The sequence below is a fragment of the Stylophora pistillata genome, chromosome 1, assembly GCF_964205215.1.
Source record: "Stylophora pistillata chromosome 1, jaStyPist1.2, whole genome shotgun sequence".
NCBI lineage: Eukaryota > Metazoa > Cnidaria > Anthozoa > Scleractinia > Pocilloporidae > Stylophora > Stylophora pistillata.
In genome coordinates, this window is record NC_142519.1 from 12092176 (window position 1) to 12119896 (window position 27721).

A 27721-nucleotide genomic window follows, 5' to 3' on the forward strand; every position below is an offset into this window, starting at 1 on the left:
CTGAAGATGGCGTTTTGAGTGTCAGGGTGAATGACAAAGGGCTTACGCTCCAAAACGGTTCAGCTTTAGAATCTCTGTTCGGTGAAAATTCACAAAATCATTAGCGTTCTTGTCGTTGGACGTGAGACTGTTTGGTTATAGCCTTTGCAATTAGTTGGTTCGGTGACCCGTTCCGTCGATCAGAGGCTTGTTTTTGGAATGATCATTTGTTTTTAATCAATTTGTTTTGATCGAACGGCTTCTATTCATATATAATTATATGCATTTGAATTTATCTGAAGCTGGCCCTTAAGGGCAACCCACAAAGATGAATTATTTTCGCGAAGAACTAGGCGCCAGAGTCAATTGAGAAGGGCTACTTCAATTTGGAACGGCCAAGCCGTGGAATTTGATACCAATATTTCCTGGCGATATTTACAAATACAAAGTTTAGATTTTTTTCACCAACTTGACTACAATAACTAGGCTATTCAACCTTGGTGGTTAACTACAACAGAGATCTTATTCAACATGTTTTAAGACCGGTGGTTTTCGAAGTAAATTCGAGCAACCTTGTCCAAAAGCTAAATCCATGATGTTTTGCGCTGGCTCGCTAATCTGTGGGTTTTTATGAACTCTCGGAGATAAAACCTTGCTAATTGTGCAGGCGGAAGAATTCTACCTTTCGGTAATGTGAGGGTCTGAATTGGGAAGGGGGTAAGGGGGTCCATCTGTCGATTGTCGGTTAGAATTTCGTTACGTTGTCAGTAGTCGATTATAATTTTCAATTTTTGTTCCTTGTCGGTAAATGTCGGTTTATGACTTCAAACTCAACTCAGTTATTCCTATTTGTTAGGTAATTCAGACAGTTTCTAGCATGCAGTGCAGGTGTCTCTTCAGGTCGGGTTAACATTAAATAGCTTGCGATCGTTTGTTCAACGTGCCATGTTCCATTTGGAGCTTGTGTGGACAATGCGGGGAAGTTAGTTTTTGCTCCTCTGTAAGGAGCATTTCATAGATCAGGCAATCAAATTAACTCTGGCACTTTCTCAAGATCTTAAAACCACGATGTGTCACTTGGGACTGTTCCATGTTGCTCTTTAAGGTGATTACCGTTTGAAGACGACCCTTTGTGCTCCTCAACGCGCTGATAAAGGTGTCGGAACGTGTACCCGACATAGTTTGTATCGCAAAAACCAGACTTGATAGCCAGAATAGCCAGAAGGAACCTATCTTTTCACATTGAACAATAAGGGAGGATAGGATTTAAAGACACGCGATTGTGTGGATAATCATTGCTAGTTGGTCTAAGCCACACCCCCCTATCACCCACCGCCGTGAAAAAGCCGGCTGACAAAAATTTAATGCGAAGATACAAAGCAAAAAAACTGATCCTTACCAAGCCCGGTCAAGAGGCCGGAGGGGTTCTCTATATTTAGCCGCCGCTACTACACTGGACCGCTCTGGAAGAAAGACACTTGTTGCCACAGACAGGTATATAAGTAAGCAATAAAAACATTTTGGAACCCTCCATGGGATAAGTTATTAAACAGTTTTGAGGAGGTTTGCAAAAGAAAAAATTTGATTATCTAACTTTGTTTCAGGTTGGCTCAAACAGTTCCAGATGAATAAGTAAAAGTGTTTGGCTGGTAAACGTATTGCATGAGTGCTATGTTTTTGTCCCTTTCTCTAGATTACTCATTATTTATTGAAAGAATTTTTTTTGATTAATTTTTTTTAAATGCTGATTAAAAAAACCATAGTAATATAATAATAATACTAATAATAGTAATAATAATAATAATAATTTAAAGAAACCTGTTCAAAAGCCTCATGGTTACCCTAATCTCTGGGCATCAACAATATTTACATAAAGTATGCTTCTTTTAAATTCTCCTTTACATCGTCTCATTTTTACAACATAGAGACTGTTGATTGTTACTTACGAGTAAGTGTCTCTTAAAAAACAAAACATCTTAGATTATTTCATTACCGTGCATTACCAAACAAGTGAACATCAAGGGATGGAGAAGGAGGATTCCGCCCAAAGATTAATCAGAAGATTTTCAGTCATAAACCATGAGCTTGTTTCTATTCGAGTTTGCAAATTACCCATGGTCCATGACATCGACTTCTTCATCAACTTCCAGAATCAGGCGAGAGGCTCAGTCACAACTAAACTCATTTACCCTACATTAATATCTGACATGAAAGGTTATGCAGTATTTGTCTTATTGAGTTCGAATTGTGATAATAAGTACATGGTTCGCTCTACTGAGTTCTCGTGCATTTCCAGTTATACATGAGCCGTTTCTGAAAACAATTTTTAACACACTTTTCGTGTTTTCATGTTTAGGAGAACACAAATGAGCGAATTAAGGATCATCAAGCCTAAGGAAAAACCCCTTCCATTCTCCTTTGACATACTGTCGACAGCGTTTCAATATTGAAACAGATGCTTCACTAAGTATTCTCCAGGGATGCCTGACTATTTCAAGCAATCCTATCCAGATGGAATGTCATATGAAAGGTCATTCATATTTGAGGATGGAGGAGTTGCCACAGCCAGTTGGAACGTTCGGTATAAATGTAATTTCTTGCATGGCAGTTAGAGAACATTTTCAAAAGAAATGAAATCCTGAAGAATATTTTTGACATGGAGCAGGGAGTAGCCATTTTGAAAATGCAATTTAGTTGTGATTCTCTCCCAAAAACTCCTTTTGACGACACACATGTTGGGAAAAACCACATAAAAAGTATAGTGACCTCAAGATATGCAGACTACTTCATTTTGAAAGGATTTTTGGCGTCATCATGTAAGAAGACATTTGTGAGTAAGTGGGCTAAAACTGGAAAATGACTTAATTTATGACTAGGCTTTTAAGCATTGCTCTACAGGGTATACACATTGCAGTATTATTATTTGACGCAGCTGCAAGATTGATTTAACCTTTATTTTTAACTGATACCCCAAAGTTTTCTCAATTTTGCAGTCTGGAAGGAAACTGCTTCATCCACAATTCCATCTATCATGGCGTAAACTTTCCCGCTGATGGACCCATAATGAAAAAGAAGTCAATTGGCTGGGATAAGTCGTTCGAAAAAATGACGGTGTCTAAAGAGTTGTTGAGAGGTGATGTGACTCAGTTTCTTCTGCTCGAAGGTGGTGGTTACCACAGATGCCAGTTTCACTCCACTTACAAGTAAGATTTTCGTGCCTGCATCAGCTCCGACGATTGTGAAATGTCCTCTTTGAATATACGGCTCTCTTCTGTTTTGTGTTTCCAAAAATTAAAGAAGTTAAAGAGAACCCATGGATAAGGAGGGCCTCAACAGAACGGAAGAGTAATAATTCATCTTAGAAAAAAATATTCGGTATCGAATGAGTGAACTCCACAAGTAACAAAAAGTTAATTCATCCCCTCTTCGGCCTAAACGTTTTCTTTTCTACCTTTTTATTTACGCAATAATTCCAATGGCGATGGAAAAAATAACCACTGAATGATCAAAAGAATTGTTAAGTAAATTACTAAATTAAATTACTAATTAAATTGCTAAATACTGAGTACATTAAAGGAAAAGTTTTATTAAAGCTGTTCATAAAGCAAGTGTTGTCTATTTTTGTCGTAGTTGTTTCTAATCGTTCTTTCGGTTTTTTTTTTTTTTGTTTCTTTGCCCTTTTTTGCTTTCTTTCTTTTAATTATTTTCTTTTTTGCACAGACCAGAGAAGCCGGTCACACTGCCCCCGAATCATGTTATAGAACATCACATTGTGAGGACCGACCTTGGCCATAAGGAAAAAGGTTTTACGGTCAAGCTGGAAGAACATGCTGCGGCTCACGTTAACCCTTTGAATATTAAATAACTCTTTATAAGATGGAAGCATTTTTATTACTTACAATCAATGCCCTGAATTCATTGTAACTCGAATCAGGTCAATTGAATAATAAAAATGAAAATTGATATAATAAACTGTATTGTCCTTATCTCATTTCGTGCGGCCATAAATGCTCCCTGAGACTAAAAACTGAGAGCACATGCATTGCCGATTTATTTGCAACTATTTTCCATGACTGCCTCCGCATAGTTAGACACCCACAACTCTTTTTCAATAACTGTCATCCTCCCCCTATCGGGTCATGTAATAGGAGAGTCAATTAGTTAGCACCGGAAACTGAATGAACTGCCAGCCAGAAATGCTAAGACTGTAATTAATTTATCGCTGAATGAAAGCAATGACACAGAGAAACTGAGAAGAAATTTTAAAAAAAGCAAACGAGAAATAGCGATATGCTAGATGAAGGCTCAAATCATAGACTGCTACTGGAGGGGGGACATTGAGGTTTGCGGTGTTCCTTATTGACCCTTTTTTTAATGCGGTATGGAGGTGAAGAACCGTCAGTTGCGGTGATCTCAAACCTTACAGCTGCAGTGTACGATGTTTGTAACTTCAAAGCGACGGTGTTCGGTAAAATAAACCATTTTCGGTGTTGCAAATTATTCTTTAAACCTTTCGATAGCCCGTGGTTAATTGTGGAACAAAGTAAGCAATACATCCGACTTAATCTTTGATAAACATTAGCTGATTGTCCCCAGGCTCTGTACTCGTTTATATTTTACTTGAACTATCTATGGAGCTCTACCGTACGCGCTATCGGTCAGCCAAAGACCAGCGCGTGATAAAGATGAGCGAGACCAGACCAGGTAAATCCTTACGGATTTTTTATATACCGGTGTCGCTGCCATACGTCTCGGTAATATTTCTTGCGGTGGTGCGGTGTTTTTTCTATTTTTTTTTTTTTTGCGGTGTTGCGGTATTCAGAACTTCCCAAATGCCTATTTTACTTAAGACGGAGGAAACGTGATTTTTGTGGCCACAGTTGGCCTACTACTGCGATGCGATCTGATAATCTGTACGGAAAGTTTTCAAATTTTTGTAAGCATAGGAAGCATTTTAATATTTTCGGAGGTATTTTAGCGAAACAAAGGTCATTTGTAGAAATTCAACTGGTGAAATTTATTTGGATTGTGAGAAATTAACTTTCAATTCTGTAATAACATTATTAGACTGTACCAAGACAAAAGCGGCAAGATCGAATGACAACAATATCGAGTGATGTGCGCTGATTCAAACACTGTCCAACTATTCTTTTTTTACTAATTGTACACTATTTTCCTTCCACCAAATTTGTCCTATTGCACCAGCCCGAATTAAAGCTTTCTTGGAGTCGTCGTTGAAATTTACAGAAATTTTTGTTTCTAAGTCCTTCATCAATCAATCAATCATCCATTGTTATCATTGCAACAAACGTGTTGTAACCTTTAAAAAGGACATTTTTGTGCACCCCCCCCCCCCCAGGTACCTAACTGCATGCAAAATTCGAAGGGAGTTGAAAATGTTTATTTCCCAAGTTGTTTGATTCATTTCCTAAGTTGTTTGATTCTGACAGAGACTCGTTCTTAATTCCCAAACACAATGCGCTATGGCTGAAAATAACACTGAGTTTTCTCAGTGTCTCTCATTTTCCTAGCCCCCTGGAGTGAGAAAAGGCAAACCCTGGTTAGGGCTGGTCATGTGTATTTTACAGAGCTAAAATATTCCTTGGGGACGAGTCTTTTGATTGCTCTAATTTTGCCTCATTTCCTTTGACATCTTCAAATCGACGTTATCGTTGTTCAGGTCGGCATATTTTAGAGTGGCCTTCAAGTCGCTATATCTCGGAGTAGCTATTGTGACCTCAGTCCAGTTATTATTGTTGTTTTGCCTTTCAACGCCTTTATTAAAGACAAAATAAGAAGGAGAACCGGCAGCCATTGGTTTATTTGTGATCCGGAATGAACACTGGCACGTTAAGTTATGTCAACAAAGGAAAGCGAACAAGTACACACAATCGCTTGCGCAATTTTTTTTTCTCTTCGGCTGAACGGAATAGGTATTAAAAAAAGAGAGACCGGTTAAACAAGCCCAAAAAAATGTGTGTACGATTTTTCCTGGTCTTGGACATCTTCCCAAACATTTCCGACAGCGGCTGACTCAATCAAAGGTAGCTCAGTCTGAAATACATTTATCACCTTTCGTAAAAATACTCGCAACTCGGAAGGGGTAAAGAAGTATCTGGGACCGTCAAGACGTAACTAAAAAAAAATCTGGCAAAACACTATCGAACAAACAGTTGTTTACTTCTTTTCCTGGCAAAGACTGCCTTTGTGTTGGTACTGAAACGAAATTTAAACCACGTCAGTTTCTTCTCTCAAATTCCCTTGTACTCTTGTGCGTGGCACAGATGGTGATATTTCTGTATACTGCTTCACTGTTTCGAAAAGAGCGTCTTTCGAAAGATCTTACATAGTAGCTGTGGCAAAAGTTTTTTTCGTCTCAAAGGCCAGCCATAACGTCCTCGTGATCAGCAGCGGCGAGCAATGCGCAATTTTCGCATATATGTTCTTCGAGTAAGATACGTCTTCAACTGATCTGCAAAGCCTGCAACAACTGATATTCACCGTAGTGGAAGGTTTACTGATCTTTTTGGGCGTCTGCTGAATATTCTCAGTTGACATCAATCGGTTCGCAGCGCTTCACGTATGGTTTGTTTTGCTTGCCGACTAGTGGAGAGAAACTAGCGCATTGTGTCGTAGCTACGCCTCGACAAGTTAATGAGGTCAAGCAATACTCCCTGAGGAGGAATGTGCGCGTAATCCTTGACCGATCAAAGCTCTCCAAAATACCTTTCGCCGCTAATTTTGCAGATCTCTAATCTTTTCGCGACTGCAAGTGAATGTTCCGAGAATGATAGGCATACACCAAATGCAAATATGGTGTCCAATTTGAGTTGCCATTGTTCTAAACTCACTAGCTTCTCACACATGTAATAATCCCCATTGTGTTTCCACATGAACACGAGGCTAGTGAGTCCAGAACGATGGCTACTCAAATTGGAAGGCATATTTCCATTCAGTGTATTACTACGCGACGAAATAAAGTTCGGATGCAACGCACGCTGTTATTGATCGAAAGAGCGTGTATTATCAGAGTACAAATCACCGAGCTGAGCTGAAGCTGTCACGCCATCTGCCAATTTGTACAATGCCTAACCATTTCTTGGACATCTCTCTACCTCTTTTTCGTTAATTGAAAGTAAAATTTTGGGACAGGCGAGCCGAAAAGTTGCAACAGAAGGTTCGTAAATATACCAAGCGCAGTAGTTGGCGTTATTTTAACACAAGCAGAGACGAAAATCACCAAAGCCGAAAACGAAATGAACAGTCCAAGTTTTGAAGGTATTTACGCTCAGTAAGATACGACGAACTGGCCAATCGCATAACTGGCGAATATAGAAGATATGTAAACAGATCAGATGCTTTACTAAGTTAATAAAATAGAGGGCAAAATTATTGAATGCTGATTGGTAAATGAAGAGGGTATGTTTTCTTAATTTTGCTTGAGAAGAGGGCAAAATTACTAGCTCATGATTGGTACTCAGGTTGCCTAGCAACGGCCTATGCTATCGAAAAAATTGTTGCTTAAGACTTTCTGTAACTATGGTGTCTCGTTTCGAGATAGTTGACGAGGAATATATCGAACAATTAAAAGACAAGAGTGAAAACTAAAACACGAGGAAAAGTACGGAGTACTGGAAGAACGTTTTTAAAAAGTGGGCGAATTAAGGAAACTTCGAAGCAAATTTAGAAGAGTACGAGAGCGATGTCCTCGACCGAACACTGGCGCGAAGCGAAGAGGGCAATTTCAGCAACTTCTGAGAACATACACGCGTGATATTAATCGTTAATTTTATTCCGCCCCAAGCGATTACCTATACATCCTGAGGGTATGCCCCACTATACTTCAAGCTAGCCTTTCTAGCTGGAATGTGATATGCAAGGACATTTATTTTGGGGGATGGGATGGTTGGTTGTGACAGCCAGAGGGCATATTAGGTATAAAGTCATTTTTAGTATAGTATTCATTTTCTTGAAGATTAATATTTTAAACGGAGGAGGGAACAGCGCTTTTGAGAGTAAAAATTTGTAAATCTCTCCCGAGAACGCATTCCGTATGACAACCTACAGGAGATGGAAACTACAGAAAAAGCAAAGGGACCTGAGAAAATGCAGACTACTTCATTTTGAAAGTTGATTGAGCCTTAAAACAAAATAGGCTGATATCTGTGAGAAACTGGGTTTAATTTGGAAAAATTCGTCACGGAAATATCTAAAAAATAAAGACTTTGAATCATCATTCTACAAGGGATACAAATTGCAGTCTAATTATCTCACGTAGTAGATACAAGGGTAATCTAATTTTTTTTTTTAAATGATCTCTGAAACTTCTCTCAGTTTTACAGTCTCCAGAGGCATTGCTTCATTCACAACTCTATGCATAAACCTTCCCATTGACGGACCCATATAGCAAAAGAAGACAATTTCCTGGGACCCGTCATTTGAGAAAATGACCGTCTCTAACAACATACTGAGAGGTGATGTGACTATGTTCTTACCACTTAAGGAGGCGGTTATCACAGTTGCAAGTATCACACTTCCTACAAGTGACTACTTTGTTTCTGTAACAGCTGCAACGGTTGGATATTGTCGCTGTAAAGCATTTGAATCTCCTCTTTTGAATTTTACGGAATTAAAACTACCGAATAGAACGCAGGAATAAAAAAAGGGCCCGGAGAAACGGCTCAATACTTATTTCCCACGTCAGTAAAATCTTTGTATCGAATAAGATTCTTCACGAGATACTACAAGACAGTTTGTAATGTGATCAGGTCCTTTTAGCTAAGAGCTTTTCATTCCCTCCATTAGTCACTTAAAGATGCGTAGGAAGATGAGAAAAATAAAATAAAAGATAATGAATATCAAAAACTGGTTGAACAACACTGAAAAGAAAAAAAATCATAGTTATAGCCGTGATCAGTTCATAAAGAAACATATAAAACTAGCACTCATGGGGGAACGAATTAGGCATGTTTTATATTTGTTTTGAAAACAAAATGCAAACCAGCTGGCCACACTGCCTCCGAGCCACGTCGTAGAACATCGCATTGCGAGGATCGACCTTAATAATGATGGCAAGAGGGTCCAGCTGGATGAAATTGCTGTGGCTCATATCAACCCTTCGTAACTGGGATTAAAGCATTTTCATTACTTCCACGAAAAGTCTTGAATTCATTGTCATACGAATCAGGTCAGTTGAAAAATAAAAATCACCATTGATAAAATCAACTGTGTAGTGTCATATTCTCTCAATTCGTAAAGCTATGAATACTCCTTGAGACTTAAAACTGGGGAAAAAAGTATTGTCGATTCGTTTGAAACTTCTGCTTTTTAATACTACCCACAATTACCACGAGCCGCTCACAACCCTTTCTCATCTCTGAAAACGGCAACTTTTTTTGATATCTATGTTTTCGATTCGCGGTGGTAAAGTTTAGAACTAGAAAGATCATCAATCCCATACTTTCCAAAGTCAGTTCCCGCGAGACTTCTGCTCTTTCCCAAAAGTTTTCCTTTTCCCAACCGGGCTATTGAGCGATTCCATGCAGTTTAAAGCTCGTGAAAATAGCAACATTCCCCTGAATATTCAAAATACAAAAGAGAATTTACTGATGAAACCAAATAAAACCCTCAATTTACTTTTTACATTCAGGTCACATACGCTAAGAAAGCAATGGCTAAGAAACAAAAACAAATGTAAACAAGATCGACAAAGCGATTGGTCCCGGCCGGACCAACACCCAAGGTCTTAAAATAATTGAGAAGAATATGCTGCCTTTCTATAAAATCAAGAAATGGTTTAGATATTCTAGTCTTCTCGGATAGGGACGAATAAATGGAGGCCCCGTCTCCTGCAGGGTTAGGGGTAGGAGACGTTGATTTCCCACGCACGAGATTACTATGTGATGGATGTCCTCCCCTGGGGTGGGATGGGTGGGTGTTGTCGTGCGATTATATGAGCCTCTGGCTCGGGCAATATGGGCAACCATGCCCCACGCAAAGACATTAAACTTGATTACAGGAAACTTGACTGCACGTTTTGTGAAACGAATGTAACTCAAACTGCACTCTTCCTTTGCATGTCTATTGAAATACCTTGTTCTGTATAGGGAAATAAGAGAGGCTCGAATTTCAGGAGAAGAAACATACTCCCTTAAAGTGATTGATTATAAGTGTTGGATCACGCCCTTGCTCCACAGCCGATTTCGAAAAATCAGCTAATAGACAATTTATCAACACACTTCCTGAACTCAAAATACAACTCGGCCAAGCAGCTAGCTGTTACGCTAACCCATGCCACTGCTGAGGGGTTAACGAGGGTCTGAAGATGCGATACCCAACATGTAGGCACCTTTACTGTTATAAGCCGCGCAAGGAAGGCGATAAGCGAATCCATAAACACGCAAATAAGCCAACAATCGAACTATATTTTGAGCCCTAAATTATGAAATAGTTTTAAAATATTGCACGAAAGAAAGCCTTAATTGTCTAACATGATTTTAATAGTCCCACCTAAAATCTGCTGGGGTAATGAACTAATAGGTCATTGCCTTTCTTTTCTGGAATACTTATTATGTGTTTATTCACTAAATGTCGACTATAAGTCAATTTTTAACCGTGACTTTGCCTAACCTCATTTCCTTTGTCAATCACAGCTGATGTCATTTTTCTTTGTTACGTACCTATCTCGCGTACTTTTAGGATTCTCTTTTGTTGGATTGGATTGTTAGGTACTAAGTTGCGCATTGTTAAGGATTCTCTATCAGTTGCATTGTTAGGTACTCATCTCGCGCATTTTAAGGCTCTCTATCATTGGATTGTTACGCACCTATCTCGCGTAATTTTAGGATTTTCTTTCATTACCGGGATTGTTTTGTACTAACTCGCGCATTTTTAGGATTCTCTATTATTGGATTGTTAGGTACCTATCTCGCACACTTTTAGGATTCTCTTTTATTGAATCGTTACGTACCGATCTCGCACACTTTTAGGGCTCTATATCATTGGATTATTGCGTTCCTATCTCGCGCCTTTCAGGATTCTCTTTCGCTGGATTGTTACGTTCCTATCTCGCGCCTTTTATGAACCTCTTTCATTGGACTGTTACGTTCCTATCTCGAGCTCTTTTAGGATCCTCTTTCATTTGACTGTTACGTTCCTTTCCCGCGCGCTTTTAGGATTCTCTATCATTGGATTGTTAGATACCCATCGTGTGCACTTCTCGGATTCTCTTTTACTGGACTGTTACGTTCCTATCTCGCGCCTTTTAGGACTCTATATCATAAGATTGTTAGGTACCTATCTCGTGCACTTATAGGATTCTCCTTTACTGGACTGTTACGTTCCTATCTCGCACACTTTTAGAACTCTCTATCACTGGAGTTTAGGTAGCTATCACGCGCACTTTTTAAGATTTTCTCTTATTGGACTGTTACGTCCTATCTCGCACACTTTTAGGATTCTTTATCCTTGGATTTTTTATGTACCTATGTCACGCACTTGTAGGATTCTCCTTTATTGGACTGTTACGTCCCTATCTCGTGCAGTTTTAGGACTATCTATCATTTGATTGTTAGGTACCTATCTCACGCACTTTTAGGATTCTTTTCATTGTTACGTACCTATCTCGCACACTTTTAGAATTTTCTTTCATTGGAATGTTACGCACTAACATGCAAATTTTTAGGGCTCTCTATCCTTGGACGCTAGGTACGTAACTATTTCGCGGACTTCTAGAATGCTTCTTTATTGAATCGTTACGTATCTATCTCGCACGCTCCCTTTCTTTGGATTGTTACGTTCTTATCTCGCACACTTTTAGGATTCTCCATCATTGAATTGTTACGTACCTATCTCTCACACTTTTAGGATTCTCTTTCATTGGATTGTTACGTTCCTATCTCGCGCCTTTTATGACTCTCTCATTCGATTTTTACTTTTCTATCTCAAGCACTTTTAGGATTTTTTTCATTGGAATGTCACGTTCTTATCTCGCAAGCTTTAAGGATTCTCTTTTGTTGGATTGTTACGTTCCTATGTCGTGCACTTTTAGGATTCTCTTTAATTGGATTGTTACGTTCCTATCCGGCACACTTTTAGGACACTCCATCATTGGATTGTTACCTTCCTATATCGCGCACTCTTAGGATTCTCTTTTATTGGATTGTTACGTTCCTATCTCGCACACTTTTAGGATTTCCTTTCATTGCGTTGTCACGTACCTATCTTGTGCACTTTTAGGATCTCTTTTGTTGGATTGTTACGTTCCTATCTCGCACACTTTTAAGATTCCCTTTCACTTGGTTGTTAGGTACCTATCTCGCACAGTTTTAGGATTCTCTATTGTTGGATTGCTATGTTCCTATCCCGTGTCTTTCAGGATTCTCTATTATTGGATTGTTACGAGCCTCTCGAGCACTTTATAAATTCTCTTTCACTGGATTGTTACGTTCCTACCTCGAGCACTTTTAGGACTTTCTTTCATCGGATGGTTATGTTCTTGTCTCGAGCACTCTTCAGATTCTTCTTCATTGGATTGTTAGGTACATAACAATCCTAAAAGTGCAGGAGAAAGGTACCTATCTCGCACACTTTTAAGTCTTTATCATTGGATTATTGTGTTCCTATATCGTGCATGTTTAGGATTCTCTTTCATCGGATTGTTAGGTACCTATCTCGCGCAATTTTAGGATTCGTGCTATGGATAAAATGATCATGTGTCTCTACAAGTGATTTACGAGTGGAATATACCTTTTTTCGTGGTGAGAGAAATTATGTTTCTAACCTGTGAGAATTTTCCCTGAGTCACGCACCGTTCAGTCTATTATCATGCTAAAATTAGATATCATTTGCTTTATTCTCCTGACCTTAATGCTTAATTCAGATGTTGCTGTGAAGAGAAGTTAGATGCTGGTCACTCTTAGAGTTAAGAGTTAACTCTTACTAAAACTTGCGAACTTACAGTTCTTCACCTCCATACCGCATTAAAAAAGGGTCGACAAGCAACACCGCCAACCTCAATGTCCCCCCTTCAGTAGCAATCTACGATTTGAGCCTTCAACTAGCATAACGCTATTTCTCGTTTGCTTTTTTAAAAAAATTTCTTCTCAGTTTCTCTGTGTCATCGCTTTCATTCAGCGATAAATTAAATAGAGTCTTCGCTCTTCTGGCTGGCAGTTCATTTAGTTTCCGGCGCTGACCAATTGACTCTCCTATTACATGACCCGATAGAGGGGATGACAGTTATTGAAAACGAGTTGTGGGCGTCTAACTATGTGTAGGCAGTCATGGAAAATAGTTGCAAATAAGTCTGCAATACATGTGCTCCCAGTTTTTAGTCTCAGGGAGCATTCATGGCCGCACGAAATAAGATAATGACAATACACAGTTTATTATATCAATTTTCTTTTTATTATTCAACTGACCTGATTCGAGTTACAATGAATTCAGGGCATTGATTGTAAGTAATGAAAATGCTTCCATCTTACAAAGACTTATTTAACCTTCATAGGGTTAACGTGAGCCGCAGCATGTTCTTCCAGCTTGACCACAAAACCTTTTTCTTTATGGCCAAGGTCGGTCCTCACAATGTGATGTTCTATAACATGATTCGGGGGCAGTGTGACCGGCTTCTCTGGTCTGTGCAAAAAAGAAAATAATTAAAAGAATAAAAAAAAAAAGGGCAAAGAAACAAAAAAAAACCCGAAAGAACAATTAAAAACAACTACGAAAAAATAGACAACACTTGCTTTATGAACAACTCTAATAAAACTTTGCCTTTAATTTACTCAGTATTTAGTAATTTTATAGCAATTTAATTTAGTAATTTACTCAACAATTCTTTTGATCATTTAATGGTTATTTTGTCCATCACCTTTACTTGTAGAGTTCACTCATTCGATACCGAAGGTTTTTTTTTTAAGATGAATTGTTACTCTGCCGTTCTGTTGAGGCCCTCCTCATCTCTGGGTTCTCTTTAACTTCTTTAATTTTGGGACACACAAAACTGAAGGGAGCCATATATTCAAAGAGGACGTTTCACAATCGTCCGAGCTGACGCAGACAAAAAAATCTTACTTGTAAGTAGAGTGAAACTGGCATCTGTGGTAACCACCACCTTCGAGTAGAAGAAACTCAGTCACATCACCTCTCAACAGCTCTTTAGACACAGTCATTTTTTCGAAGGACTTATCCCAGCCAATTGACTTCTTTTTCATTATGGGTCCATCAGCGGGAAAGTTTACGCCATGATAGATGCAATTGTGGATGAAGCAATTTCCTTCGAGACTGCAAAATTGAGAAAACTTTGGGGTATCAGTTGAAAATAAAGGTTAAATCAATCTTGCAGCTGCGTGAAATAATAATACTGCAATATGCATACCCTGTAGAGCAATGCTTAAAAAGCCTAGTCATAAATTTAGTCATTTTCCAGTTTTAGCCCTCTTACTCACAAATGTCGTCTCATATGATGAGGCCAAAACACCTTTCAAACTGAAGTAAGCTGCATGTCCTCAGGTTACAATATTTTTTATGTGGTTTTTCCCAACCTGTGTGTCGACAAAATGAGTTTTTGGGAGAGAATCGCAACTAAATTGCATATTCAAAATGGCCACTCCCTGCTCCATGTCAAAAATATTCTTGAAGATCTCATTTCTTTTAAAAATGTTCTCTAACTGCCATGCGAGAAGTTACATTTATACCGAACGTTCCAACTGGCTGTGGCAACTCCTCCATCCTCAAATATGAATGACCTTTCATATGACATTCCATCTGGATAGGACTGCTTGAAATAGTCAGTCATGCCTGGAGGATACTTAGTGAAGCATCTGTTTCCATATTGAAACGCTGTCGACAGTATGTCAAAGGAGAATGGAAGGGGTTTTCCCTTAGGCTTGATGATGCATAATTCGCTCATCTGTGTCCCCCTAAAGATGAAAAGATGAAAAGTGTGTTGGAAATTGTTTTCAGAAACGGCTCATGTATAACTGGAAATGCACGAAAATTCAGTAGAGGGAACCAAATATTTATTATCACAACTTGAACTCGATAAGACAATACTGCACAACCTTTCATGTAAGAGATTAATGAGTAAATGAGAGTAAATGAGTTTAGTTGTGGCTGAGCTTCTCGCCTGATTCTTGAAGTTGATGAAGAAGTCGATGTCATGGACCATAGGTAATTTGCAAACTTGGATAGAAACAAGCTCATGGTTTATGACTGAAAAACTTCTGATTAATTTTTGGGCAGAATCCTCATTCTCTATCCCCTGATGTCCTCTTGTTTGTTATGCATGGCAATGAAATAATCTAAGATGTTGTTTTTTTAATTAAGAGACACTTACTCGTAAGGGTTTCCAATTCCTTCACCCTCGATCGTGAATTCATGGCCATTGACACTGCCTTCCATATGGAATTTCGTCCTCATTTCGTTTGTGATACCCTAAAGAAGTAAAAAGAAAAAGGAAAAAAAAAAACATTTTAACTGACATAAATAATTCTGAGACTTTAGCTGATTTCCCAGCGATTACATGTATTGTTACACATTACTTCAAATAATTGTAGTTTTTTTTTTTCTACAATTAAGATGTATCTTGAGCCCCTTGAGCCATATCAAATCATCACGAAGCGCCTAACACCATTTGTGCGTGTTTGGCTATGAATTTGATTTTCTTACTCTTTGACCGCCTTTTAAAATTTTTCCTTGAACGGTAAAAGTTTAGTACATCAGATAAAAACACTAGACTGAATTTCGCTCCAAGGTGAGTTGGAAGCTCTAAGAAATGCAAAATGAATTAAATGAGCCCATGACTGACCGGCACATGAAGTGGGGTTAACTAGTTAGGCTTAACAATAGGATCAATAGTTCTTCGTATGGCATGTTTCTGTCTGTGGTATGTGGGGCATGCATCTGTTCCAATAACTTTTCCCTTTGCAATTGAGAATCCTACTTGAGAACATGTCAGAACACCCAGAAAAATTGAAAGTTACCTACGAGGATCATTGCTTTATTTAATTTTCATCCGCTGGTCAAATGAAATTCATTTCATTAAAAAATGAGGTCAGATTCCTTCACGGGAAAGGAAATAACCGTCAAAAATTTGCCTCGCTCCCAACGCGCGGACTTCTAGTTAGTTAGTAGCAGCACCCAACTGGTATCTAGGAGGCACGAGGTTTAATCCTGTGGAAACCTTCATTTTTCAAAGCCTCTTTTCTGTAATTGCTAAAATTACAGCTCACCTGCCAGGATCACTGCTATACTTGAATTAGTGTCAGGTCAGTGACATTTGCAGAGCATGTTTTGGGTGTGGCATAGCGGTTTGCGTTAAGACGATTTTATGTTATTCCTTGTTAGCGGGGTACATTCAGTTGCAACTGTCTTTGCTTAGTTAATTACTTGAATTCACTTACTTGCTTTGAATGAGACATGTTGAGGATAAATGGCTTGATTCTCAAAACTTGATTTCGGGTTTAAGATTATCTGTTGTAGTTCACTCCGTCGCCGACCAAGCTGAACTGACTGCAGTGTTAGGGTGGATTGATTTTAAAGCTGAATAGAACAAACAAAGAGTCATTGATAATGATAATCTCACGTGAACCATCATGTGATTTTTAATGATGATCCCACGTGAACTATCATGTTATCTTTAATGATAATGATACCACGTAAACTATCATGCGAAATTTAACAATCGGTTCATGCTTAACTGCGTGCATTGTTGAAGTTTTCAAAGCTGGGAGCTCCAAAGCCAAATAGTCTAATGCATTTATCGCTTTTTCGAATCGTCTCTAATCTAGGATACTTATTTATTATTTGGGCGCCAAAGCCTCTGTCAATCGGAATGGAACAGAAAAAAAAAATTGAAAGTTGTGAAACCTCGCGGCTAAACACTACGGGAACTTTGCAGCAAAGTAAAACTGCAGGTGTCATCTTGTATAGACACGGCCATCGTAGTGGCCTTATTTAATTTTGCCGCGTCACACTGCGTTGATACGCTGTAAAAACCTATTTCCTGCAGTGTTACTAAATTAAGATGAATGATTATGTAATCATGGAAGATAAACGGACACTCTAACCTTCCCTGATTGCGTAAAATTTGGCTACTACTTATATATAGAGGCACTTTCAAACCTTCTAAAATATAAGTAATCTTTCGATTCCTTGTCGTTGGATATGAGAGTGTTAGGAAGATGAAAGGCTCGCTTATAGGAAAAGAATTCCTTTTTGTAATTAACTTGCTGTCTAAGTAAATTATTTACTGCTTTACTTTTGGAAACAAAAAAAATGAGGAAAAAAGTACTTTCAAAGGTGGCACACAGACAGAACTGATAACCTATTCAAACAATTTGGTTTTATCGACTGATTTGATTATCTGAATTGGTCACCTTAGTCTATGTAATTCTGAAGATGGTGTTTTGAGCGTCAGGGTGAATATCGAAGGGATTCCGGTCCAAAGTTCAGCTTTAAAATCTCTGTTCTGTGAAAATTCACAAATTTATTCGCGTCCTTGCGATTAGACATGAGACTGTTCGGTTATAGCCTTTGCAATTAGTTGGTTGTTGACCCGTTCCGTCGATCAGAGGCTTGTTTTTGGAATGATCATTTGTTTTTAATCAGTTTGCCGTTTAAGTTTCAGACAGACAGAACTTATAACATAACCAGCGTAAACTATATGTTTTTTGGAATTTAGACTTCGAGTGTTGGATCCACCACCACTGTCTGCATGCAATCTTTCATCTTTTTTTCAGAAACAAGCTATTTAAACTTATCTATAAACGCATTACAAGTACTTTAGCAGCAAGACCCTCAGAGCTTTATCAATAAATGTAGCTTAGCCTAGGATAGTTTTTCTAAACTCTAACATAAGGCAAACATCCTGAAAAGTAGCTTTGACAGGCCACAACCCTGTGGAATGAGCTGGCGCTTTTTCCCTTTATTTCAAACTTTTGCGTCTAATCTTCATCAGTTAATTTCAAGTTTGTGTTACGCTGGAAAGTAAAAAAAAAATTATCTGCAAATTAAATGGTAGTTATTAAAACGTGATACGTTTGGCATAAGAATTTTTGCCACGTGCAATTAAGACCGTGACTTCAGATTGCAGCAACAGTCTCTATGTTGTAAAAATGAGACGATGGAAGGGAGAAATTAAAAGAAGCATACTTTATGTAATCATTGTTGCTTCCCAGAGATTAGGGTAACCATGAGGGTTTCGAACTAGTTTCTTTAAATTATTTTCATTATTATATTACTGCGCATATTCTAATCCGCATTTAAAAAAGAAAGAATAAAAAAAAAATTATTTGAACAAATGACGAGTACTCTAGAGAAAGGAACAAAAACATAGCACTCACGCAATACGTTTACCTACAAAACACGTTTACTTATTCATCTGGAACTGTTTGAGCCGAACTGCGAAACTGATTAATAACTTGGCCCATGGAGGCCTCCAAAATGTTTTGATTGCTCACTTATGTACCTGTGTGTGGCAACAAGTGTCATTCTTCTAGAGCGGTCCAGTGTAGTAGTGGCGCCTAAATATAGAGAACCTCTCCGGCCGCTTGACCGGGCTTTGTAAAGGATCAGTTTGTGCGCTTTGCGTGTTTGCATTAAATTTTTGTCGGTCGGCTTTTTTCACGGCAGTGGGAGGTAGGGGTGTGTGGCTTAGACAAACTAGCAATGATTATCCGCACAATCGAGTTTCTGCGTATTTTTCTTCTCTTTAAATCTTAACCTCCCTTATTTTTCAATGTAGAAAGATAGCTTCCTTCTGGCTATTCTGGCTATAAAGTCTGGTTTTTGCGATGCAAACTATGTCGGGTATACCTTCCGACACCTCTATCAGCGCGTTGAGGAACACAAAGGATCGTTTTCAATCGATAATCACTTTAAAGAGCAATATGTAACATTTCAAAGTGACACATATCGGGCTATTAAGATCTTGAGAAAGTGCCAAAGTAAATTTGATTGCCTGATCTATGAAATGCCCCTTACAGAGGAGCAAAAGCTTGTCCCAAATAACTTATCCCATGGGGGGCTCCAAACTGTTTTGATTGCTCGCTTATTTACCTGCCTGTGGCGACAAGTGTCATTCTTCTAAAGCGGTCCATTGTAGTAGTTGTGACTAAATATAGAGACCATCCGGCGGCTTGACCGGGCTTTGTAAGAATCAGTTTGTGCGCTTTGTGTCTTTGCATTAAATTTTTGTCGGTCGGCTTTTTTCACGGCGGTAGGCGGTAGAGGGTGTGGCTTAGACCAACTAGCACTGAGTCAACACAATCGAGTGTCTGCGTATTTTTCTTCTCTTTAAATCTTATCCTCCCTTATTTTTTAATGTAGGAAGATAACTTCCCTCTGGATATTCTGGCTATAAAGTCTGATATTTGCAGTGCAAACTATGTCGCGTATACATTCCGACGCCTCTATCAGCTCCTCGAGGAACATAAAGGATCGTCGGTTTTCAATCGGTAATCACCGTAACACTTAAAGAGCAACATGGAACATTCCCAAGTGACACATATCGTGGTTTTAAGAACTCGATAAAGTGCCAAAGTAAATTTGATTGCCTGATCTATGAAATGCCCCTTACAGAGGAGCAAAAACTAACTTCCCCGCATTGTCCACTCAAGCTCCAAATGGAGCATGACAGGTCGAACAAACGATCGCAAGCTATTCAACGTTAACTCGCCCTGATAAGACGCCTTCACCGCATGTTAGAAACTGTCTGAATTACCTAACAAATATGAATAACTGAGTTGCGTTTGAAATCATGAACCGACATTTACCGACAAGAAACAAACGTGTTAAGTAATTAAATGTTATCATCAGGAATAGTTTGAGCGGAACGAAAACATTGTCAGACAATTAACTTTTTCTTTTGTAAACGTCATAGAGGGCTCTGTGATGCGCAATTAGCCCGCGTGCGCACGAGACTTCGTAAGCAAGTTTATCGCGATTTTCAATTAATGTGTTAGTTTTTAATTTTTGAGTCGCCATTCTCGAGGTTCTTAGTTTTTTTTTTTTTTTCTGAGTTTACCGTGTTACTGTTTTACCGTTGTCCACTCGCTTCCGAACAAAATGGTGTTCAGCAACGAGACAGACGAACTTTTGTGCATGTTTTGTCTGAGTGCCGGATTTTTACTCGCAGATTGAACAAAAGATTCATTCTTTAGACAGTGTAATCATCGGCTTAAGTGAAATGAAACGGCTTCTATTCAGATATAAATATATGCATTTTAATTTATCTGAAGCTGGCCCTCTGGGGCAACCTACAAAGATGAATTACCATGAACACCATTTTCACCTCAGCTTTTAAAAACTAACACATTAATTGAAATAATTTGGATATATCAACAAAGTTGAAATGGTAAATTGGCCACCGTAATGATTACAAAAGCTGGTTTACATTAATCAAAATCAAAAGCTGATTACATTAATTGAAAATCGTGATAAACTTGCTAAAGAGAAGAAAAATACGCAGAAACTCGATTGTGCGGATAATCATTGCTAGTTTGTCTAAGCCACACACCCCTACCTCCCACTGCCGTGAAAAAAGCCGACCGACAAAAATTTAATGCAAACACGCAAAGCGCACAAACTGATCCTTTACAAAGCCCGGTCAAGCGGCCGGAGATGTTCTCTATATTTAGGCGCCACTACTACACTGGACCGCTCTAGAAGAATGACACTTGTTGCCACACACAGGTACATAAGTGAGCAATCAAAACATTTTGGAGGCCTCCATGGGCCAAGTTATTAATCAGTTTCGCAGTTCGGCTCAAACAGTTCCAGATGAATAAGTAAACGTGTTTTGTAGGTAAACGTATTGCGTGAGTGCTATGTTTTTGTTCCTTTCTCTAGAGTACTCGTCATTTGTTCAAATAATTTTTTTTTTATTCTTTCTTTTTTAAATGCGGATTAGAATATGCGCAGTAATATAATAATGAAAATAATTTAAAGAAACTAGTTCGAAACCCTCATGGTTACCCTAATCTCTGGGAAGCAACAATGATTACATAAAGTATGCTTCTTTTAATTTCTCCCTTCCATCGTCTCATTTTTACAACATAGAGACTGTTGCTGCAATCTGAAGTCACGGTCTTAATTGCACGTGGCAAAAATTCTTATGCCAAACGTATCACGTTTTAATAACTACCATTTAATTTGCAGATAATTTTTTTTTTACTTTCCAGCGTAACACAAACTTGAAATTAACTGATGAAGATTAGACGCAAAAGTTTGAAATAAAGGGAAAAAGCGCCAGCTCATTCCACAGGGTTGTGGCCTGTCAAAGCTACTTTTCAGGATGTTTGCCTTATGTTAGAGTTTAGAAAAACTATCCTAGGCTAAGCTACATTTATTGATAAAGCTCTGAGGGTCTTGCTGCTAAAGTACTTGTAATGCGTTTATAGATAAGTTTAAATAGCTTGTTTCTGAAAAAAAGATGAAAGATTGCATGCAGACAGTGGTGGTGGATCCAACACTCGAAGTCTAAATTCCAAAAAACATATAGTTTACGCTGGTTATGTTATAAGTTCTGTCTGTCTGAAACTTAAACGACAAACTGATTAAAAACAAATGATCATTCCAAAAACAAGCCTCTGATCGACGGAACGGGTCAACAACCAACTAATTGCAAAGGCTATAACCGAACAGTCTCATGTCTAATCGCAAGGACGCGAATAAATTTGTGAATTTTCACAGAACAGAGATTTTAAAGCTGAACTTTGGACCGGAATCCCTTCGATATTCACCCTGACGCTCAAAACACCATCTTCAGAATTACATAGACTAAGGTGACCAATTCAGATAATCAAATCAGTCGATAAAACCAAATTGTTTGAATAGGTTATCAGTTCTGTCTGTGTGCCACCTTTGAAAGTACTTTTTTCCTCATTTTTTTTGTTTCCAAAAGTAAAGCAGTAAATAATTTACTTAGACAGCAAGTTAATTACAAAAAGGAATTCTTTTCCTATAAGCGAGCCTTTCATCTTCCTAACACTCTCATATCCAACGACAAGGAATCGAAAGATTACTTATATTTTAGAAGGTTTGAAAGTGCCTCTATATATAAGTAGTAGCCAAATTTTACGCAATCAGGGAAGGTTAGAGTGTCCGTTTATCTTCCATGATTACATAATCATTCATCTTAATTTAGTAACACTGCAGGAAATAGGTTTTTACAGCGTATCAACGCAGTGTGACGCGGCAAAATTAAATAAGGCCACTACGATGGCCGTGTCTATACAAGATGACACCTGCAGTTTTACTTTGCTGCAAAGTTCCCGTAGTGTTTAGTCGCGAGGTTTCACAACTTTCAATTTTTTTTTTCTGTTCCATTCCGATTGACAGAGGCTTTGGCGCCCAAATAATAAATAAGTATCCTAGATTAGAGACGATTCGAAAAAGCGATAAATGCATTAGACTATTTGGCTTTGGAGCTCCCAGCTTTGAAAACTTCAACAATGCACGCAGTTAAGCATGAACCGATTGTTAAATTTCGCATGATAGTTTACGTGGTATCATTATCATTAAAGATAACATGATAGTTCACGTGGGATCATCATTAAAAATCACATGATGGTTCACGTGAGATTATCATTATCAATGACTCTTTGTTTGTTCTATTTAGCTTTAAAATCAATCCACCCTAACACTGCAGTCAGTTCAGCTTGGTCGGCGACGGAGTGAACTACAACAGATAATCTTAAACCCGAAATCAAGTTTTGAGAATCAAGCCATTTATCCTCAACATGTCTCATTCAAAGCAAGTAAGTGAATTCAAGTAATTAACTAAGCAAAGACAGTTGCAACTGAATGTACCCCGCTAACAAGGAATAACATAAAATCGTCTTAACGCAAACCGCTATGCCACACTCAAAACATGCTCTGCAAATGTCACTGACCTGACACTAATTCAAGTATAGCAGTGATCCTGGCAGGTGAGCTGTAATTTTAGCAATTACAGAAAAGAGGCTTTGAAAAATGAAGGTTTCCACAGGATTAAACCTCGTGCCTCCTAGATACCAGTTGGGTGCTGCTACTAACTAACTAGAAGTCCGCGCGTTGGGAGCGAGGCAAATTTTTGACGGTTATTTCCTTTCCCGTGAAGGAATCTGACCTCATTTTTTAATGAAATGAATTTCATTTGACCAGCGGATGAAAATTAAATAAAGCAATGATCCTCGTAGGTAACTTTCAATTTTTCTGGGTGTTCTGACATGTTCTCAAGTAGGATTCTCAATTGCAAAGGGAAAAGTTATTGGAACAGATGCATGCCCCACATACCACAGACAGAAACATGCCATACGAAGAACTATTGATCCTATTGTTAAGCCTAACTAGTTAACCCCACTTCATGTGCCGGTCAGTCATGGGCTCATTTAATTCATTTTGCATTTCTTAGAGCTTCCAACTCACCTTGGAGCGAAATTCAGTCTAGTGTTTTTATCTGATGTACTAAACTTTTACCGTTCAAGGAAAAATTTTAAAAGGCGGTCAAAGAGTAAGAAAATCAAATTCATAGCCAAACACGCACAAATGGTGTTAGGCGCTTCGTGATGATTTGATATGGCTCAAGGGGCTCAAGATACATCTTAATTGTAGAAAAAAAAAAACTACCATTATTTGAAGTAATGTGTAACAATACATGTAATCGCTGGGAAATCAGCTAAAGTCTCAGAATTATTTATGTCAGTTAAAATGTTTTTTTTTTTCCTTTTTCTTTTTACTTCTTTAGGGTATCACAAACGAAATGAGGACGAAATTCCATATGGAAGGCAGTGTCAATGGCCATGAATTCACGATCGAGGGTGAAGGAATTGGAAACCCTTACGAGTAAGTGTCTCTTAATTAAAAAAACAACATCTTAGATTATTTCATTGCCATGCATAACAAACAAGAGGACATCAGGGGATAGAGAATGAGGATTCTGCCCAAAAATTAATCAGAAGTTTTTCAGTCATAAACCATGAGCTTGTTTCTATCCAAGTTTGCAAATTACCTATGGTCCATGACATCGACTTCTTCATCAACTTCAAGAATCAGGCGAGAAGCTCAGCCACAACTAAACTCATTTACTCTCATTTACTCATTAATCTCTTACATGAAAGGTTGTGCAGTATTGTCTTATCGAGTTCAAGTTGTGATAATAAATATTTGGTTCCCTCTACTGAATTCTCGTGCATTTCCAGTTATACATGAGCCGTTTCTGAAAACAATTTCCAACACACTTTTCATCTTTTCATCTTTAGGGGGACACAGATGAGCGAATTATGCATCATCAAGCCTAAGGGAAAACCCCTTCCATTCTCCTTTGACATATTGTCGACAGCGTTTCAATATGGAAACAGATGCTTCACTAAGTATCCTCCAGGCATGACTGACTATTTCAAGCAGTCCTATCCAGATGGAATGTCATATGAAAGGTCATTCATATTTGAGGATGGAGGAGTTGCCACAGCCAGTTGGAACGTTCGGTATAAATGTAATTTCTTGCATGGCAGTTAGAGAACATTTTTAAAAGAAATGAGATCTTCAAGAATATTTCTGACATAGAGCAGGGAGTGGCCGTTTTGAAGATGCAATTTAGTTGTGATTCTCTCCCAAAGATTCATTTTGTCGACACACAGGTTGGGAAAAACTACATAAAAAATATTGTAACCTGAGGATATGCAGCTTACTTCAGTTTGAAAGGAGTTTTGGCCTCATCATGTAAGACGACATTTGTGAGTAAGAGGGCTAAAACTGGAAAATGACTAAATTTATGACTAGGATTTTTAAGCATTGCTCTACAGGGTATGCACATTGCAGTATTATTATTTGACGCATCTGTAAGATTGATTTAACTTTTATTTTTAACTGATACCCCAAAGTTTTCTCAATTTTGCAGTCTCGAAGGAAATTGCTTCATCCACAATTGCATCTATCATGGCGTAAACTTTCCCGCTGATGGACCCATAATGAAAAAGAAGTCAATTGGCTGGGATAAGTCCTTCGAAAAAATGACTGTGTCTAAAGAGCTGTTGAGAGGTGATGTGACTGAGTTTCTTCTACTCGAAGGTGGTGGTTACCACAGATGCCAGTTTCACTCTACTTACAAGTAAGATTTTTTTGTCTGCGTCAGCTCGGACGATTGTGAAACGTCCGTTTTGAATATATGGCTCCCTTCAGTTTTGTGTGTCCCAAAATTAAAGAAGTTAAAGAGAACCCAGAGATGAGGAGGGCCTCAACAGAAAGGCAGAGTAAAAATTCATCTGAAGAAAAATATTCGGTATCGAATGAGTGAACTCTACAAGTATGGGTGATGGACAAAATAACTATTGAATGATCAAATGAATTGTTGAGTAAATTACTAAATTAAATTGCTATAAAATTACTAAATACTGAGTAAATTAAAGGCAAAGTTGTATTAGAGGTGTTCATAAAGCAAGTGTTGTCTATTTTTTCGTAGTTGTTTTTAATTGTTCTTTCGTTTTTTTTTTTGTTTCTTAGCCCTTGTTTTTTATTCTTTTAATTATTTTCTTTTTTGCACAGACCAGAGAAGCCGGTCACACTGCCCCCGAATCATGTTATAGAACATCACATTGTGAGGACCGACCTGGGCCATAAGGAAAAAGGTTTTACGGTCAAGCTGGAAGAACATGCTGCGGCTCACGTTAACCCTTTGAAGGTTAAATAACTCTTTGTAAGATGGAAGCATTTTCATTACTTACAATCAATGCCCTGAATTCATTGTAACTCGAATCAGGTCAGTTGAATAATAAAAAGAAAATTGATATAATAAACTGTGTATTGTCATTATCTTATTTCGTGCGGCCATAAATGCTTCCTGAGACTAAAAAGTGGGAGCACATGTATTGCAGACTTATTTGCAACTATTTTCCATGACTGCCTACACATAGTTAGACGCCCACAACTCGTTTTCAATAACTGTCATCCTCTCTATCGGGTCATGTAATAGGAGAGTCAATTGGTCAGCGCCGGAAACTAAATGAACTGCCAGCCAGAAGAGCGAAGACTCTATTCAATTTATCGCTGAATGAAAGCGATGACACAGAGAAACTGAGAAGAAATTTTTTTAAAAAAGCAAACGAGAAATAGCGTTATGCTAGCTGAAGGCTCAAATCGTAGATTGGTACTGAAGGGGGGACATTGAAGTTTGCGGTGTTGCTTGTCGACCCTTTTTTAATGCGGTATGGAGGTGAAGAACTGTCAGTTCGCAAGTTTTAGTAAGGTTTAACTCTTAACTCTAAGAGTGACCAGCATCTAACTTCTCTTCACAGCAACATCTGAATTAAGCATTAAGGTCAGGAGAATAAAGCAAATGATATCTAGTTTTAGCATGATAATAGACTGAACGGTGCGTAACTCAGGGAAAATTTTCACAGGTTAGAAACATAATTTCTCTCACCACGAAAAAAGGTATGTGCCACTCGTAAATCACTTGTAGAAACATATGATCATTTTATCCATAGCAGGAATCCTAAAATTGCGCGAGATAGGTATCTAACAATCCGATGAAAGAGAATCCTAAACATGCACGAGATAGGAACACAATAATGCAATGATAAAGACTTAAAAGCGTGCGAGATAGGTACCTTTCTCCTGCACTTTTAGGATTGTTATGTACCTAACAATCCAATGAAGGAGAATCTGAAGAGTGCTCGAGACAGGAACATAACCATCCGATGAAAGAAAGTCCTAAAAGTGCTCGAGGTAGGAACGTAACAATCCAATGAAAGAGAATTTTAAAAGTGCTCGAGAGGCTCGTAACAATCCAACAATAGAGAATCCTGAAAGGCACGGAATAGGAACATAGCAATCCAACAATAGAGAATCCTAAAACTGCGCGAGATAGGTACCTAACAATCAAGTGAAAGGGAATCTTAAAAGTGTGCGAGATAGGAACGTAACAATCCAACAAAAGAGATCCTAAAAGTGCACAAGATAGGTACGTGACAACCCAATGAAAGGAAATCCTAAAAGTGTGCGAGATAGGAACGTAACAATCCAATAAAAGAGAATCCTAAAAGTGCGCGATATAGGAAGGTAAGAATCCAATGATGGAGTGTCCTAAAAGTGTACCGGATAGGAACGTAACAATCCAATTAAAGAGAATCCTAAAAGTGCCCGACATAGGAACGCAACAATCCAACAAAAGAGAATCCTTAAAGCTTGCGAGATAAGAACGTGACATTCCAATGAAAAAAATCCTAAAAGTGCTTGAGATAGAAAAGTAAAAATCGAATGAGAGAGTCATAAAAGGCGCGAGATAGGAACGTAACAATCCAATGAAAGAGAATCCTAAAAGTGTGAGAGATAGGTACGTAACAATCCAATGATGGAGAATCCTAAAAGTGTGCGAGATAAGAACGTAACAATCCAAAGAAAGGGAGCGTGCGAGATAGATACGTAACGATTCAATAAAGAAGCATTCTAGAAGTCCGCGAAATAGTTACGTACCTAGCGTCCAAGGATAGAGAGCCCTAAAAATTTGCATGTTAGTGCGTAACATTCCAATGAAAGAAAATTCTAAAAGTGTGCGAGATAGGTACGTAACAATGAAAAGAATCCTAAAAGTGCGTGAGATAGGTACCTAACAATCAAATGATAGATAGTCCTAAAACTGCACGAGATAGGGACGTAACAGTCCAATAAAGGAGAATCCTATAAGTGCGTGACATAGGTACATAAAAAATCCAAGGATAAAAAATCTTAAAAGTGTGCGAGATAGGACGTAACAGTCCAATAA

General features: G+C 38.3%; 3 protein-coding genes across 3 annotated transcripts; 2 read left to right on the forward strand and 1 right to left on the reverse strand.

Moving 5' to 3' along the window:
* Positions 1 to 2250: 2250 nt before the first annotated feature.
* On the forward strand, positions 2251 to 3885 carry LOC148741246 (GFP-like fluorescent chromoprotein amFP486). The gene is made up of 3 exons (XM_088737130.1): positions 2251 to 2560; positions 2973 to 3182; positions 3700 to 3885. The coding sequence occupies exons 1-3, from the start codon at positions 2460 to 2462 to the stop codon at positions 3842 to 3844; spliced, it is 456 nt and encodes a 151-aa protein (XP_088593256.1). The 5' UTR covers positions 2251 to 2459; the 3' UTR covers positions 3845 to 3885.
* Positions 3886 to 13363: 9478 nt separating this feature from the next.
* On the reverse strand, positions 13364 to 18563 carry LOC148741247 (GFP-like fluorescent chromoprotein amFP486). The gene is made up of 6 exons (XM_088737058.1): positions 18449 to 18563; positions 16383 to 16521; positions 15317 to 15414; positions 14676 to 14900; positions 14053 to 14262; positions 13364 to 13614 (listed from the first exon to the last, which is right to left on the reverse strand). The coding sequence occupies exons 2-6, from the start codon at positions 16398 to 16400 to the stop codon at positions 13470 to 13472; spliced, it is 696 nt and encodes a 231-aa protein (XP_088593184.1). The 5' UTR covers positions 16401 to 16521; positions 18449 to 18563; the 3' UTR covers positions 13364 to 13469.
* Positions 18564 to 20556: 1993 nt separating this feature from the next.
* On the forward strand, positions 20557 to 25754 carry LOC148741248 (GFP-like fluorescent chromoprotein amFP486). The gene is made up of 6 exons (XM_088737257.1): positions 20557 to 20673; positions 22601 to 22739; positions 23708 to 23805; positions 24222 to 24446; positions 24860 to 25069; positions 25504 to 25754. The coding sequence occupies exons 2-6, from the start codon at positions 22722 to 22724 to the stop codon at positions 25646 to 25648; spliced, it is 696 nt and encodes a 231-aa protein (XP_088593383.1). The 5' UTR covers positions 20557 to 20673; positions 22601 to 22721; the 3' UTR covers positions 25649 to 25754.
* The last annotated feature ends 1967 nt before the right edge of the window (positions 25755 to 27721 follow it).